This window comes from Haliotis rubra, unplaced genomic scaffold (genome assembly GCF_003918875.1).
Source record: "Haliotis rubra isolate DU_JTF1 unplaced genomic scaffold, ASM391887v1 Scf39, whole genome shotgun sequence".
Taxonomy (NCBI): domain Eukaryota; kingdom Metazoa; phylum Mollusca; class Gastropoda; order Lepetellida; family Haliotidae; genus Haliotis; species Haliotis rubra.
In genome coordinates, this window is record NW_025767068.1 from 3,294,907 (window position 1) to 3,312,395 (window position 17,489).

The 17,489-nt window shown below is 42.5% G+C and overlaps 1 protein-coding gene and 1 long non-coding RNA gene across 2 annotated transcripts; both read left to right on the top strand.

Moving 5' to 3' along the window:
• Positions 1–688: 688 nt before the first annotated feature.
• Positions 689–3,013, top strand: LOC124286738. The gene is made up of 3 exons (XR_006901097.1): positions 689–770; positions 1,071–1,119; positions 2,939–3,013. It is a non-coding gene; the product is annotated as an uncharacterized LOC124286738 (long non-coding RNA).
• Positions 3,014–3,487: 474 nt separating this feature from the next.
• Positions 3,488–12,918, top strand: LOC124286737 (vitelline envelope sperm lysin receptor-like). The gene is made up of 7 exons (XM_046723162.1): positions 3,488–3,706; positions 3,982–4,136; positions 4,517–4,665; positions 7,975–8,053; positions 8,196–8,349; positions 11,811–11,847; positions 12,753–12,918. Exons 1-7 carry the CDS (start codon positions 3,503–3,505, stop codon positions 12,872–12,874), a joined length of 900 nt encoding a protein of 299 aa, XP_046579118.1. The 5' UTR covers positions 3,488–3,502; the 3' UTR covers positions 12,875–12,918.
• Positions 12,919–17,489: the final 4,571 nt, after the last annotated feature.

Below are 17,489 nucleotides of genomic sequence, written 5' to 3' on the forward strand. Positions count from 1 at the left end.
GTGGCCAGGGTAAACATCGGCAGGTGAGAACCTGCTAGTGGCCTGGGTGAACATCGGCAGATAAGAACCTGATTGTGGCCTGGGTGAACATCGGCAGATAAGAACCTGATTGTGGCCAGGGTACACATCAGCAGATGAGAACCTGCTTTTTAGTCATGTACGTTTTCGGATACCCCGGCTTGTATGTTGAACATGGGGATGAGAATTAGAGATGGCACTGCTCTGAAGCCACAGACATAGATGTCAGCATTATCATCACTTCGGCTCAGCTTTGGTGGAGGTGTCACCACTGACATCGTCCAAGGGTGTGCACCAGTCCGCCACGGCTCCACTCAAGAACTGAACCCCCCAAACAACAAGAATATGTGTGTTGATGTGTATCTGTCGCTATTATGGATTTCTGTGATTGGAGGAGCGAAAGGGCATTACATGTGTAGCCGGGTGTGATGTGTTATGTCCAGCCACTGGCAAAAGGCCAATATGACAATACTATGGGGGGTTATGAGAGGGTGGTACTTAAGTGGTAATACCTCAGTCAGAGGTATAGCCACCACCCTGCTACACGTGCAACAACATTAGCTTCATAAAACATACGGTCACAGTGCCGCGGTACAAGATCCGTAGTAGGGAAACCGGGTCCAGCAAATTGGAGCGTGTCTCAAAAATACAACTTTCCGTCAACGGCACGCACGTGCTGAGTCCGTGCAAGACGACGCTATAAAACCATTGCACGTGAAGTCCGAGCTCTAAGTTACGTCGCTGACGGAAAGGTAAGGTGAATATTAACACGTCCTCTTTCATGACCTTTGTGCAGATCTATTAGGGTAAGTTAAGTGTTGTAATTTAACCCAGAGTTTGATGAAAGTCGTGGACTGAGATGTTTGCTGTCCGGGTAAGAGTTCCGCCCGTAACCCCAGCTTGAAATGTATTGTATATATTATGATTATTACTAGGGTTTAGGGTTAAGCATTGTTAGGGTCAGGGTTAGGGTAAGGGTAAGCTTTCTATTAAAATAATGATGGCTGAGAAGCACGTGTTTTGTTGGTATAGAGGACGTGTTTGTGTTTCAGATTCACCATGTCTGTTGGAACCACCGTACTGGCCCTCCTCCTCGTCTCGGTGAGTGAACGACGTCTTGTAGGTTAACCTCGTCCCACCCCTGACCATGCATACGTATTTCGATAAATCAAATGTATAATCAAATTTACCATGTCCACGTCAGTTGTATTCAAGTATTGCATAACATAGTCAGTCACTGAACCATATTTTCCCTACAGCCTAGCCCTCTGCAATGCTAAAGCCCTAAATGAAGTACAATTGTGAGTCTTAATTACTCTGGTCTCCTTTCAAGTCAATTGGGTTTATTTCTTACACTCGAAATTATATATACATTCAGAGACTTAAGTGTTAGGCTTAAATATGGTAATTCTTCTGTTATTCGACAAAAGCATTATTTGGCTTGTGTTTTACGTCATGAACGTGGAATATTTACGACGATTCATAACCTCCCGGGCGGGTCCGTATAACTATCTACTGTAACTAAAATATTTTACTCGTATTTTCCATATACGGCCTTAAGTGTCCAATAACCGAGCTCGTGTTTCCGTCAATCAAATACTGTGCACGAGATCGGTATGCATATTTGGCTAGCCTGGAAATTATATCACCATTCTGTGGTGGTACAAACTATGATCCATGCACCTTGACTTCGTCAGATCCTTTCAACTGAACCTAAAGTACTGTCGGAAATGGGACAAACTCTTTTGGGTAATTTATATCTACAATTTATGTAGTTGATGTGAAAGTGAAATCTGTTATGCTAAATTCGCCCAACTATTATATCGGTGAGATAGTCTAATCTCTCCTCATTAAAGTCCTTTTTTTATGTTGCATAAGTGCAGAAATGAGCAATGCGGTTTTTCCTAAGTCCAAAGCGACTTATTTATTAACAGACCATGGCTTTATGAAAATTAGTGTGCCATGATATTGTTTTATAAAGGGTCTTTAATTTCCCATTTTCAAATTAAACTCCATTAGAAACGATAGCGGAAGTAATAAATAACTTTAATACTGAAACTTATTTATGGAGCTACCAGTATCACTATAAAAAGTAACAGGAGGCGGTGTCTCCAACGCAAAACCAGGCCGGGTGTCACTGACTGTGGTTGGGGTCGGCCTAGGGATAGTTATCAGCTGAGATAAGGTAATCCTCCCGGGGAAGTTAACTGGGGATGCAAACGGCATGTCATAACAATTAACAAAATATCCTGTCCTGTCGATCCTAGGGTGGACATGCCACCTATATTTTGAGGCGTTTAATACAATGGTTTAAGCTTTCTATGGGTATCGTACTCTTTCATATCTCAACATATACTATGAAAGAAAGACTCGTAAGATGTTAATCAATAGATGAGACATATTCGACACGCATGAAAAAGCATAAAAATCTTTGAGATGACCATGTGCTTCGAGGCAGCACATGCATTTCATGGCGGCGGGTGAGCGACGGTCAGTCGTCATACCTGGCTGAACAACCTAGCTCGGCAGCTATTTTATATAAATTCCCGATTTTACGAGTAAACATGCTTTTCTGGATATCTTATTTCGCATTCCTCTGAACGCCCAGTTATGCCACTGTGGGTTATTTCGACATACTATATGCAATTGTGTAAGTTTCAGGGATACATAGTAACAGCCTAAGATCAGTTTTCTATATCGGACAGTACTTTAGTCAATGGTTTCTCACACAGTTGAACAGAACTTTCTCAGCAAGGCTGTTACCGCTGTGATTCAATGGTCATTGTCGTCACGCTGTGTCCACTAGTATACCATGCCTAGTCCCGGCATATAAACAAGTAGTGTGCTTTACTGGAAGTGGTCGCTTGTATTATGTGATAGTGGGTTCATTATAACATCCGGGTTATACATTTCCTGACAGGCCGTCGTCCGAGCGGAGATTCCTGCCGGTTACAATGCCCTGTGTAACCATGCCAGGTCCAGTGTAGGTAACTCAGCATGCCAGATTGGTCCAGTGTCGTGGTACTGCCAACAGCGTTTCAATGCCCTGTGTAACCATGCAGCTTCCCTTGGCCCTATGCTTCAGGGGCGGATACAACTTTTAAGAACGGCTGCACACTTCATTTTCACGAGTACCAATGGTCGTTTGATAAACTCAGGACGAAAGGGGGATGTGCACCCATGCACATGCACCCACCTGGATCCGCCTATCTACTTAAAAACTATAGTCGCAAGTTTGTTACTCTCGCGCCATGGCTTATGCTCGTACTATCGGCCTCTGGTTAAATGCCGTGTAATATTTACACAACTGGCCACCCCAACTTGCTGACACTGAATGTTCCACAAACGCTCGATGAGTGGTTCTCTGTAATCTGTCACTTTAACTGCCAGTGTATTCAGTTGAGCCTGTGAAAGCATTTAACTAGCTTTTTCTATACAGCAAGATAGTGTCGTAAATGCTAAGTAAACTTATTCCCCCCTGACCATGTACATCTGTTCATCAGTAACCCCAAACTGCGGTGCCAACGACAAAACGGACGCCTCGGTCACCATCGTCACCGATCTGAATGCCAAGGCCAAGGCCGTATGTCTGGGAAACAAGGAAGTGGCCTTCACCTCCACAGACGGGGTCAACTTCGTCCTGCCCTTCTCCTACCCAGGTCGAGGCTCCAAACCCTGCTCATTTACTGTAAGTTCACAGCAGGAATATTTTAAGGGACGAATCCGCCTGGTGTTTGGACAATGAATGGACAATTGACTTTCCTTGCCAAACATAGACGCGGTTCATTACGGGCGCACACGTGTCAGTACGTTCAGACACCAAATGCTCGTCCCATATAACGAGTCGTTTGGCGAGTGACATTAACAATATTTAGTGTTCCTAATATACAGTGTAAGAAATGTTGACAGGTATTTACTTCGAGTCATGTACCCGACTCGTGACTGCCAAGCTGTATGTTTCAGAAACGTACCAAGTCCCGGGTGTACACGGTGAAGGTGATCGTGTCGTATGGCGAGCCCGGCAGCCTGGTTCACCAGTACACGGAGGAGTACACCGTCACCTGCACATTCAGCCCCAAGGGCTTCGACACAAGCAAGAACCAGAAAATAGCCGACACGTGAGAGATTGTGGTGTTATACTGCATCTTGTACGCCCTTGCTGCAGTAATATTTGCAGTATTTATTTGTTGCAGAAATGTTAGATTTACTTAAATCTGGTTGATCTTCGAACGCTCTTGTTACAATTTACAAGTTTTACCGCGAACCTTTTTCAGTCCATCGGCCATGAAGGGATTGCCTGGTGGTTAAAGCTTTATGCCTACAGCCCATTTCTGGCGTCTTCCTCTCCCCGTGAAGGTTGCTGGAATATTGCTAAGAGCGCCATGAAACTAAAACTCGCTCACTGCCAAACTAATCGTTGCCCATTCGATATTGTCACAACAGCTATTTGACCTAAGCCAAATGGTCAAATGTTGCTTGTCACACTAAATGTCTACAGCCTGATCGCGGCCAAGGAGATCCAGACCAACGTGGGGGGCACCAGCAGATCCACCATTCACCTCAAGATGGTGGACGTCCTCGGACACAACCTCAACGGCAGGACCGTGGACCTCGGCAGGACGGTGCAACTAAAGGCCGTCAATACAGGTACAATCTACATCCACTGCATTCCGTTTGTCTTCAAATCAAAAAGATGAATTACAAAGTAACTTGGGAATAGTCCAGTAAAATTAGGTACACGACAATGAATACCCTGTAGAATAGGTCTTCACATATATATGTATATATCATGTTTATGGGTACAAAGTTATTGAACGTAGGGACACTGCGTTTGAAGGAACATACCAGTCATTGTGTACGTGCTAATACGGTTCTATATGTATACATGACAAGATGACACTCGGCTGATGTTTTACTTATTTTCAAAGGTCTGATTTCCAGTGTGAAAACGTTTTATGCAATTAATAAATAAACGAGCTTCCACTGCTATTGGAGTATACAATGACAATACGAATCGGCTCAGTCGGGCCAAGCAGGAAGAACATGTCGAAATCATGTTGGGTTCATAAATAAGAATTTTCAAGAAAATTAAGTTGCGCTCGCAGTCGTAAAAATGCGTTCTGGAAATAAGTACTTCCCCAAAAGACTTTTGAAGAAATACCTTGAAATTAACCATTCAATTACTACAAACAAGCTATGGCAAAGCAGGGCTCCAGATAATTTTTCATGATCAGGAGTACGTACTCCATATTTGTTCAACATGTTCAATATAGAATTACTGGAAAAAGAGTACATTTAGAGTACTGAATGGAATTTAATGGCGTATCAGTAATCTTGTGTTTCGTTTCATATATGCAGCACAACATTGCTACCCACCTGGATCCGCCTATCTACTTAAAAACTATAGTCGCAAGTTTGTTACTCTCGCGCCATGGCTTATGCTCGTACTATCGGCCTCTGGTTAAATGCCGTGTAATATTTACACAACTGGCCACCCCAACTTGCTGACACTGAATGTTCCACAAACGCTCGATGAGTGGTTCTCTGTAATCTGTCACTTTAACTGCCAGTGTATTCAGTTGAGCCTGTGAAAGCATTTAACTAGCTTTTTCTATACAGCAAGATAGTGTCGTAAATGCTAAGTAAACTTATTCCCCCCTGACCATGTACATCTGTTCATCAGTAACCCCAAACTGCGGTGCCAACGACAAAACGGACGCCTCGGTCACCATCGTCACCGATCTGAATGCCAAGGCCAAGGCCGTATGTCTGGGAAACAAGGAAGTGGCCTTCACCTCCACAGACGGGGTCAACTTCGTCCTGCCCTTCTCCTACCCAGGTCGAGGCTCCAAACCCTGCTCATTTACCTGTAAGTTCACAGCAGGAATATTTTAAGGGACGAATCCGCCTGGTGTTTGGACAATGAATGGACAATTGACTTTCCTTGCCAAACATAGACGCGGTTCATTACGGGCGCACACGTGTCAGTACGTTCAGACACCAAATGCTCGTCCCATATAACGAGTCGTTTGGCGAGTGACATTAACAATATTTAGTGTTCCTAATATACAGTGTAAGAAATGTTGACAGGTATTTACTTCGAGTCATGTACCCGACTCGTGACTGCCAGGCTGTATGTTTCAGAAACGTACCAAGTCCCGGGTGTACACGGTGAAGGTGATCGTGTCGTATGGCGAGCCGGGCAGCCTGGTTCACCAGTACACGGAGGAGTACACCGTCACCTGCACATTCAGCCCCAAGGGCTTCGACACAAGCAAGAACCAGAAAATAGCCGACACGTGAGAGAGATTGTGGTGTTATACTCGCATCTTGTACGCCCTTGCTGCAGTAATATTTGCAGTATTTATTTGTTGCAGAAATGTTAGATTTACTTAAATCTGGTTGATCTTCGAACGCTCTTGTTACAATTTACAAGTTTTACCGCGAACCTTTTTCAGTCCATCGGCCATGAAGGGGTTGCCTGGTGGTTAAAGCTTTATGCCTACAGCCCATTTCTGGCGTCTCCTCCCCGGTGAAGGTTGCTGGAATATTGCTAAGAGCGCCGTGAAACAAACTCGCTCACTGCCAAACTAATCGTTGCCCATTCGATATTGTCACAACAGCTATTTGACCTAAGCCAAATGGTCAAATGTTGCTTGTCACACTAAATGTCTACAGCCTGATCGCGGCCAAGGAGATCCAGACCAACGTGGGGGGCACCAGCAGATCCACCATTCACCTCAAGATGGTGGACGTCCTCGGACACAACCTCAACGGCAGGACCGTGGACCTCGGCAGGACGGTGCAACTAAAGGCCGTCAATACAGGTACAATCTACATCCACTGCATTCCGTTTGTCTTCAAATCAAAATATTAATTACAAAGTAACTTGGGAATAGTCCAGTAAATATTAAGGTACACGACAATGAATAGCCTGTAGAATAGGTCTTCATATATATGTATATATCATGTTTATGGGTACAAGTTATTGAACGTAGGGACACTGCGTTTGAAGGAACGTACCAGTCATTGTACGTGCTAATACGGTTCTATATGTATACATGACAAGATGACACTCGGCTGATGTTTTACTTATTTTCAAAGGTCTGATTTCCAGTGTGAAAACGTTTATGCAATTAATAAATACTTAAACGAGCTTCCACTGCTATTGGTATATACAAGTTGACAATACGAATCGACTCAGTCGGGCCAAGCAGGAAGAACATGTCGAAATCATGTTGGGTTCATAAATAAGAATTTTCAAAAATTAAGTTGCGCTCGCAGTCGTAAAAATGCGTTCTGGAAATAAGGTACTTCCCCAAAAGACTTTTGAAGAAATACCTTGAAATTAACCATTCAATTACTACAAACAAGCTATGGCAAAGCAGGGCTCCAGATAATTTTTCATGATCAGGAGTACGTACTCCATATTTGTTCAATATAGGAGTACTGGAAAACAGTACATTTAGAGTACTGAATGGAATTTAATGGCGTATCAGTAATCTTGTGTTTCGTTTCATATATGCAGCACAACATTGCTACTCTTGTGTAAACAATAAGACAATACTTTTCAGATAAATTCGTCTGTAAATGATTCTGAAACCGTACACCATTGCTGTGGTGCGTCTCTGCTACGTCTTTAAAATTGTTTCCTACCGTATCGTGCTTATTTTATATCCGTACATACGCTGATACAGCCCTTATCTGGAGCCCTGGCAAAATATCAACTTTATGGTCCGGCTGGGTAACAAAGACAATTTCACACATGGACTCGTGTGAGGAATCGAACCACGGTCTTCGGTGTGACGAACGACAATCGTAGCGTATAGAAGCATCTACACTCTTCGGTCAACGTTTTACATCTAAACCAGTCGTTTCTGGTGTAAGGCGACACGCGCCAGAGTTATCACAGGTGTAAAATGAAACATCTTTAGAGTCCCTCGCTCGTCATTCCAGGCTCAGAGGCAGGCATCCGGCCCATCTCCTGTGACGCCATAGACGGATCCTCGGCACGATACTCCATCCTCCGAGCAGGGTGAGTACAGGCCACGTAGACACGCATGTATTGTCCAGTGTTTCAGTAGACTATTTTACTTGAGTTATAGACATGCTAATAGTCGGTTAACAGTGTTGTGAATGTGAACTGCTGGCTGTATAAATCTTCATTTACTTTCTAGTTGTGGTGATGGTATTGTCTTCCCCAAAAACGTCGGCTTCACCACCATCGGGAAGAAAACCCAGAGTCCCTATTTTGAAGCCTTTACTGTCAACGTGAACTCCGCCTTGAAGTTTGAGTGTAACTTCACCATGTGTGCATCCAGGTGTGACGGGGTAGGTGCATCTGGAGTAAATGTTTCCTTGGTAAAGTAGTCCATGCTGCAGGAAAGACTGTCATCTGTAGCCTGCTGTAGACTAGAACAGGTTCTATGTAAGAGAAACTGTCCAAGAGCGTAAAGATTACTAACAGTAAACTTTCACTTTGAAGGTTCCAATAGTAGTAAAATAACAAATAAGTGGAGCTCCAACCTGACAATTGGGACGTTTAGCATGTATGCTTGCCATTGTTAGCGAAGGGCCCCAGGTTGTCGGCGATCAAGTTAAGTACGACTGGCTAGACAAGGCGTGTGCAACAGACCCTCGTGTCTTTGCGAGGGTTAAAGATTTCTGAAAAATATATATACAAGTTTGAAATGACCCTCGATTCGTAATGCTTATGTACAATACATTATGCCAAGGCCGGACACTTCGAACTCCAAAATAACAAAGAATTGGTAGGTGTCGTGAGTGGTGCTCGATAGGCAATCATCCATGATTGTTTACATTAAGTTTTGATAGATTGCATGCGATGGTAGAGTAGCGATCGGCGAAGCAGTCGGGTGGGGTGCATCGAAGTGTCCGGCCTTGTACATAATGTACTCATACATAGCATTTCGAGTCTAGGGGTCATTTCAAACTTTATGTATTTTTTTTATAAATCTTAATCCTCGCAAAGACACGAGGGCCTGTGATGTGCAGCTACGCGCGGAATCTATTTCATGCACATGCACTATCCTACATCTGCTCTACCTTAAACAAACCAAATGGATTTGCTCATTGCCGTGCACCGCCTAGTTCTCGTAAACGCGTTCTCTGCGCAGGTCCAACTTATCCTTGTGTGCCACTCACTTGTGCTTGTCACTATCTTGCAACGTTGATAACACCTTGTAACCCATCCGACTACATACCTCGTGATCAGTCATCCTCGACTGCACCCTGAATTAATGCCGCTTAAAGGTCACGTGTAACGTAAAACAAATTTGCAGATTCTGACACCTTCGGTATGGACTTCCAGTAACAATCATCAAATGCAACTTCAACTTATAAAGTTGAAAAATAACGCGATGAAAACCTCCGCGAAATCGAGTTCAAACGATTCACTAAATTCACCCCAGCTGGGGTGAACAGTTTCCACGGCTGAGCTGCATGGCGCATGCGCAGTGAATAGGTTTACGCAGTTTGAAGCGCGGATTCCCGGATTATAAGTCCTGAGCAGGAGTAGTCTAATTGTGTACAAACAACAAAGAGTAAATCTACTCGCTGCATAAAAGAACCGTGTTAAGGATCTAGATCTACTCAGCTATGAGTCAACCAGTGAAGGGTTCGACATTTCAAGACGGAAAAACCTTCGCTGGCGGCGAGTACTCGAGTAGGCTTTGTGAGCTTTTTTTCTAATGTTTTGACGTCGATATATCACGGGCGCGAACTTATGATCCTCGATTACCGATTGAACTGTTAATTATGTTATAAAATGTTATAATTTCATTTGACTATTTCACCACACGTTCTTGCCAAGTCACTTTCTCAGTTCGATGCTTAAAAGCAAGGTCATTATTTAACATCAGTTTCTAACCGATATAGATATGCCTCAGACAAAACTGAATGTCTGTTTTATTGACACCTTTTGTGCCTGTCTGCTAATGACATATGCAATACACAACTTCGATCACTGACCTCCATGCAATGTAAACGTAACACCTATCGGCTATCCACCATAACCAAAACCCATTGATTTATGGCTCGTGCATCAGCAGAGTTTCGTCTGTCGCATAATTACAGACGGGCAGGTGTGATAGGAAAATGTTCTACACAAATGAGCATCTCTATACACAAGAGCCATGAGAGTATCGACAAATGAACCAGCCAATGAAAGGCTTCGTTTCACTTAAGTGCACGCCCACCCGCTGTGACTTGCGTATCGCGGGTGCTTCGTTTCCAGGGAAGTAAACCCAAGTACAAATTATTGCAGTTTTGATTTGCGACTGTACGCTTATAATTTTATATTTTTTCATAAATCAGTAATTTATATATTATATGCAATGAATATGTGATAGTATGTGCAACAAAAAAAACACCATGACTTTCAACTGTTTTATAAGCATATGAATCAAAACTTGTGAAGGAGCATCTGCATTGGAGGGAAAATCCTTCAAAACTGGTTCCGTGTATGATTCCCCAAACAGTTTTAGTCATGTTGGCTGAACGATCCCGTTATAGAAAACATCCAATTCTGAAACCAACAAATTAACCGCAGGAACCTGTAATCTTTGCATTACATGAAACAACCGATTTCTGATATGGAAGTTATGGCCTACTTGCGACAAAACATTTTCTTCAGATGTGGGCGTTGCCCACCCATGAAAACTGGGTACTAAATGCGATACGTCTTAAGGGTTAAGTCACTATGAATTAGTATTTATTTACCCACACAAACGTTTGTAAAAGGCATTGCAGGTTTAGCATCAAGAGTAAAGAAAGCCTTATTTAACGTTTGTCTTTTATTTACAATTGTAATTACCTCCTAAAAATCTTGATTCCCAAATACCATCTATGTAAATGGATCTGATATTTGGGAATATATATGCTTTATATTTAGGCAACATCTGCAAAATCACAAGGGAAATCTTTTGTTCTCTCATGGGTTTGGTGTAATATGGATGAACCAAACCGTTGGAAATATCTCTTTACATAATTTTAATAACCAACCTCTTATGTTCTATCAGGACTGGCATTCTACCCTTGATGATGGATCAAGGAATGCTTGTAATACAGGATTATAAAGTTTACTTCAGCCTGAATAATTTCTATTTTCTAAAGTCAAATATTCTTAAATTTGGACTTGTTTGTTAAATTTATGATAAATGAAGGCATAAAAATGCCCTTAGAAAAACAAGATTTTGTCTTGTGTAAATCCGCAGCTGAGAATGAAATCAACATTATGCTAGTTTGTCCATCCTATTTCAGAAACACATTCGATGTTTCTCAAACACCTGCCCTTGCTTTTGCCCTGAAGGTCGTATCAATGTTGTTAATATATCATTAATTCTCAACATATACTACCCTTCAAAAGTTGAGACTCGCTTAAAGCACTCACTATGTTGCATATATATGGTTACATAGAAGATGAATTTCTCCACTAACTTCGGGAACCAACTGCAAACCTTATGCAGATGAATTACACAAGGATCATGCATCAGATTTCTGAAAGCATATGCAAATATCGTGCATGTGAACAGCTGCGTTTTGGTGTAAAAGCTTTAAGGATTCTGCTATTCTGAACACCCTATCAAACGTACTTGGTATACAGATCAGATGGTAGACATCAAGCACTAACTGGTATGGTAAATATGTCGAGGGCTATGATCCTTTGAGGTTGGGGAGCTTAGGTCACCCACTCGGTGAGAAACACAAGTACCTCCCCGTATTGGCGACCTTCACTAAGATAATCCAACCTACGGATACCATATATGTTGCAGAATTCCTGCACCAACGCTCCTACCATCAAGAAAAGAGGTAGGTATTCACTTTCTTGATCAACCGTTGCTGAAGGCACAGACTTGCACTATTAACTTGATCGTCACCGCAACATGTCACTCCCAGATATGCATGTATCGGCTGCATAAGTATCGGCTGTTAAACTTGCGTTTCACTATAATTCAGATCGGCTGCTAACGCAAATACCAGGTAAGGTCTTGGTTCATGAAATAACTGCCGCCATGTGTATCTTAAGACGGTAGTCGGCTCAGTGTCATGTTTCATCATCGGCGAGGCAGACTGATCATACTGTTGATCACGATACTCTTGCTTGGATATTTTGGCCAGGATTCTGTCAATGACGTAACCGCTGTAGTGGGAAATCCGTGTGATATGCGTCTGCACAAGTCAAAACATTTATTGCGCAACTTGTACAATAACCAGTCCAGAATGTTTAGACCAACTAATTCAACAGGATATATAAATATTAATCAGTATTTGAAACATCTAATCACTTGTATATTGCAACACTACGCTCCTCATCCTTGCAAACACGTGCAGCATGCTGTCTTACAGTGTGCACTGACAATGGAAATCTCAAAACTAGGTTCGTACGCTAGAAAAATTTGTCCTTTTGGAACTTGTGTTACAAAAATGCATTTAAATACAGAAATACGATTTATTTACTTTCAAAATTGATTTGTAAAGACCATTTTGTTATGAAACAAGGAATTGAAATTTAGTATAACATAGTTGTCTCATTTTCACCCGAAATTTCACATCGGCTGAAAACTGTCATTGTCTATTGGTTAATGAGACTCGTTTCGGTTTGTGGAGTTCTTTATGCTGTGGACCACATGTCCAGTCAGTACATACGTATGTCACCTTGCTAATCCCTATACAGAGCACGACGCCTTTCACTAACATGTTTGTTTTGTTGCCAGACGTATCCGGGATGTCCAACCAAGGCTATGCTATGGTAGCTACTGAATCCGTCGCCATAATCAACACGGCCCCGGGCGAGGCGGGAGTGGGGGACGTTCATGTCGACAGGTCGCAGCAGTAACATGTATTGCCATGGTTACGGGTTTTAATAAAATTCCATCTGTCCCCGTGTCTTTTTAATAAAATCTCCCTCTGGAAGGGGTACTTTTAGAACTGGTCTGTGACAATCTGTATCCTGTGTTCACCTACAGTATAGTGGACCTACAGGACACTACTGGTCAAGACGTGTAGACACGTGCTTGTACTACACCATTACTTCAGTCTGAAAGTAAAATAAATCACCCTCAAATCCATACCTTCCATGGAACCAGGTACTAATCTCTAACAGTCATCACCTGGCAAAGAAGACATTTCATCATCGCAAACTGGCCGTGTTAATATAATGCCGTATTTATATCTAAAGGCCACAAATGCTTGAAAAATGACTTCTGGTAATTATTTGATAATGGTTGATATTTCATTCAAACTTGGTATATGATCATTCATACCACCTCGACCTAATACGGCTTTTGGGTAATCACGATATACCATTCACTAATAATTACCCGTATAATGTCAACTTAGAAACACTTCAAACGGCACTGTGACCCACCTGGCAGACGGGTGACAGCGTTATGTAACGCACGGGCACTGCATGTCTTAGATCGTCTCAAGTGTCAGTCTCACTGCTGGTCGAGGACTCCAGCGGAATTACAACAGGTGCAACTCCGCTGACGTTAACGCCGTCCCGCAGATGGTATTCGTCCTCGATTTGAGTACACGGTCTTCAGCCTTTTGCCACACTTCTGGGGTAATTCTCGCAAAAGGAGCATACACAAGCTCTTTCACTTCTGAAAGCGTGAGTGTTGTATTTCGAGCAATAAATTCTTAACGTTAACCCGGATCAGCTCGATGGGATTGAGCTCTGTGCCGTACTAGTGTACGCAGAACTATGTGGCCTTGTGTTGCAGCTAGTTCGTCAGTGATGTACTGGATTGGCTTTTGGTGATGCCGGATGTTTCCATGACCTGGGGCTTTGTTTCCGATAGCCTGGAAGTCACGTTACAGGAAGTGAGAATCCTGCAATTGAGCTTTCAGATTGCTCATGGTGGATGGTACCAGGGACACGCAGGTTATGGTAACTGGCCTTATCTTAAAATAACGCTTCGTTCGTCCAGCAGCAGTGAAAGCTGATGTTAGAACTAATCAAAAAATACCTGCCCATTCATTTCGCTATCCGCAAGCAATCGGTTGAGTTTTTTTTTTCTTTTAAATACCAGATTTCATCAAGGTATATAATTTGAAACCCCAAATTGCGGTATTCAACTTTTCTGAGAAACTGATCGCATGGACAGGACTGAGTACTTTCCTCTAAACACAGCTGCCATCTTACACACACACCGGTGTACCTGAACCCATTTCTACCAGGGGTACAATGTCTCTAAAACACGTCATCTTGTATTTTAGAACACGTCGGGATTTTGCTTTCATACAGTTTATAAACTGCACGGCGTATGACACCCTTATAAAAGCTATCCAGTTTGTTTTCTATCTGGTTTTAATTTTGACACGACCCCTGAGGTAACATTTGTTTACAACTTTGTAAACCTGACTTTGTCAAATTAAGAGCTTTACACATTCCATAGTAAACCTTGTCGTAGCTGACGAGGTTCCCACCCGCCCCTTTATTTCTCAGTATAAAATTCTGGTATAAATGTGAAATTGTTCTGCAGAGATATTCAAGTCGCATGTTGCCAATTCAGTGCTCATACACGAAATGAATCTATTGGTGGACAAGATTATGTATGCGATTTGAATTAAGACTTTTTTACTTAATTATTTTTAATATAACCACAAGAGTTCCATTTTTAAAAAAAATAATTTTACATATAGATGTTAAAAATACAACTTTACGATCATTTATGTAACTTAATTAGTTGAGGCTATAGGAATAACTATAGTCTATTTCAAACCAACATTTTGTACTAGAATATTTACGAATGTTAAAATTTCCTCCTGTGAAGTCACCTCTGAGCTTTAATATCCAACTAGGTAGAGTGGTACATGCATCATAAATGTGCTTTTATCTTGTGTCAAATCATCATTGATATGGAAGCCAAAAATCATTTTCCAAGCCTTTCTGGCCTTACTTTAGTTTGACTTCCGATAACGGAAAAAGGTGTCAAATACGTTTCCATATTGGACAACATGGAGTCAGAGATAGGATATTGTCGTACAGTTCTACTAGATGTTCGTGCTTACACATAACCGTTCTGGAAACATAGGCCTCTACTCGAAACTATCCCAGCCCATGGATATCCGGAGAGCGGAAAGTCGCGGGTTCGATCCCCGACCGCGTCATACCAAAAGACGTTAAAATATGGTACTTGTTGGTCCCTGCCTGGCGCTCGGCATTCATGGGTGCAACGACTGGTCGGCTCGGAGTCAGTATGATGTGTCTGAGTGGGGTATTCATGCTTCACTGTGGCGTGGTATCTCGGTGGGCTAGCACTATCAAAACCAGCTTAAGTCTGGGCTAGTACAAGCAGCCGCACAAACACACACACACGTACACGGGCATACACGTCGTGATATGAGAGAAATATTCTCAAGCACGACGTTAACCCAATTTCACCTCACCTTGGATATACTAAATTTGCTTCTTGGGTCCCGGATAGTTGTCAGATCGTATTATCGAACAGTGCAGTATCCTGGCGCGAGGATATCCTAACTTAGGACAAGTCAGAACCTATCCTAAGTAAGGAATAAACTCCTCAGACTCGCCAATATTCGGGCGGCTGGCGAGTCGAGGCCGTTAGGCCGAGGACCCACCCAGCCGCGCGAATATTGGCGAGTATGAGAGAGTTTAACACCATAAAAAAAATCATATTGGCGCCCTAGTTTCATAACTCTTGCACCCGACACAGCAATATAATATTGGCGTCCTACATCTGGGTAGCACGATGCACGATACACACGCTATGAACACGCTCTACTGTGCACGTGGCAGCGTATTGGAGGGATACAAAACAAACGAAATATTTTACTGCATCCACTTCGTCAGATGTTTTCAACTATGTCAGGAGAATGTGGTTCTTTATGCATGTCTTTGTCATTCAAAATTAATACATTTTCCGAAGCTTTTGAATAGAAGTATTTCGAGTGTCGAGTTTGATATCACTCTGCAAGGGGGGAAAGTCCTGTAGATACAGTTCTTCGGATGAGGAATTGCTGCGCGAGTCGCAAAACCTAGAACGGGAATTTGACCAAATGAATAGATCAGCAGCTGATGAACTGATGTTTGCTTCTCAGCAGATAGAAAAAGAAAGTGAACAAACGGCTACCAAACGTTTTGGCAACCCTCTGTTTCTGAATATCAAAGCTTGGAAAATCTCGCAAAAATATACAAATACAGAAAAGATTCCTGGCAACGTGAACGAGATGGGTTTGAATCCCAGTTAGGCAGCAAATTAAGTATTTCTGATGAAGATCTGAGTCTGTCACAGCAATAAGGAACCAAAGGAGTGAGTTGAGTTTTACGCCGCAGTCAGCAATAAAATGGCGGCGGTCTGTAAATAATCGAGTCTGGACCAGACAATCCAGTGATCAACAGCATGAGCATCGATCTGCGCAATTGGGAACCGATGACATGCATCAACCAAGTCAGCAAGCCTGACCACCCGATCCCCTTAGTCGCCTCTTACGACAAGCATGGGTTACTCTAACCCGGACCTGCACGGGTAAGGAACCAAAGGGGAGGTCAATACAAGGGCGACATAATTCATGAGATTCTTATTTCGATGCAGAGATTCTTGCGCCAAAGTGGTCTAGATGTTAACCTAACCACTGATTTTGCTTTTAGGGGTTTAAGAACCATTTTAGACGCTAAAATGTAATCGCTGGTACGGGCTGGTTTTGGCATGCATAGAAGGCTAGGCAAGCTAGCGTCATCACACCACAGGAGGAGGATGCATTGTGGGAGTCGGGTTTGCTTGGGGATGACACCCGGAAAAATTGCTTGAAACTGCTTTAAATTTGAATGGGCCGTTGTCCATATAGACTTGACCAAAAGTACAAGTCATTGAGGTTGAGTGAATAATATGGTGATTACTTAAAATCTTAAAATTTAAAAAAATAATGAAATTCATATCGTTTTAAAAAATAGAGTTGGGCTTTACGTCACATCGGCATTATTCCAGCCATATAGTGACGAGAACAAGTCTGCATTAATATACATTGTAAGTACAGAATCAAAATGGGTTCTATTTCAAAAACATATATTCATTTTAAAAACATGACGATGGCTACAGTGCAGCTTGTATGCAATGTATGTACAACTTGACTGCAGGCTAGTGGGTTGTGATGAAAGGGGAATCGAACCCGCGCGGAAGGCACTTTAACCACTAGGCTACCTCACCGCCCATAGACGTAATTAATAACTGAGGTAGCCTAGTAGTGATAGTGCCTGCAGCACAATGTGTCAAGCCTATGCTTTGTGTCCTGCCATGTAATAAATGGATGAAACATTGAGTTCGTTTCTGTATTTCAGTAAGGGGGGTATTACTGTTTGGATTCAGCGTGAGGACCGGGTCAGTAAAAGGGCGCCAGTATTTGAAAGTAGGGCGCCAATACACGCGATAAAGTCGACAATATACGAAACTAGGTCTCCAATAAACGAAAGATACGGGCTTCCCATT

Bases quoted from the DNA above. Each gene is read 5' to 3' on its own strand.
- LOC124286737 (XM_046723162.1), top strand. From the start codon at position 3,503: ATGTACATCTGTTCATCAGTAACCCCAAACTGCGGTGCCAACGACAAA. The intron at 8,054-8,195 runs GTGAGTACAGGC...TTTACTTTCTAG, and splicing joins TACTCCATCCTCCGAGCAGG to TTGTGGTGATGGTATTGTCT. The intron at 8,350-11,810 runs GTAGGTGCATCT...TATATGTTGCAG, and splicing joins GTGCATCCAGGTGTGACGGG to AATTCCTGCACCAACGCTCC.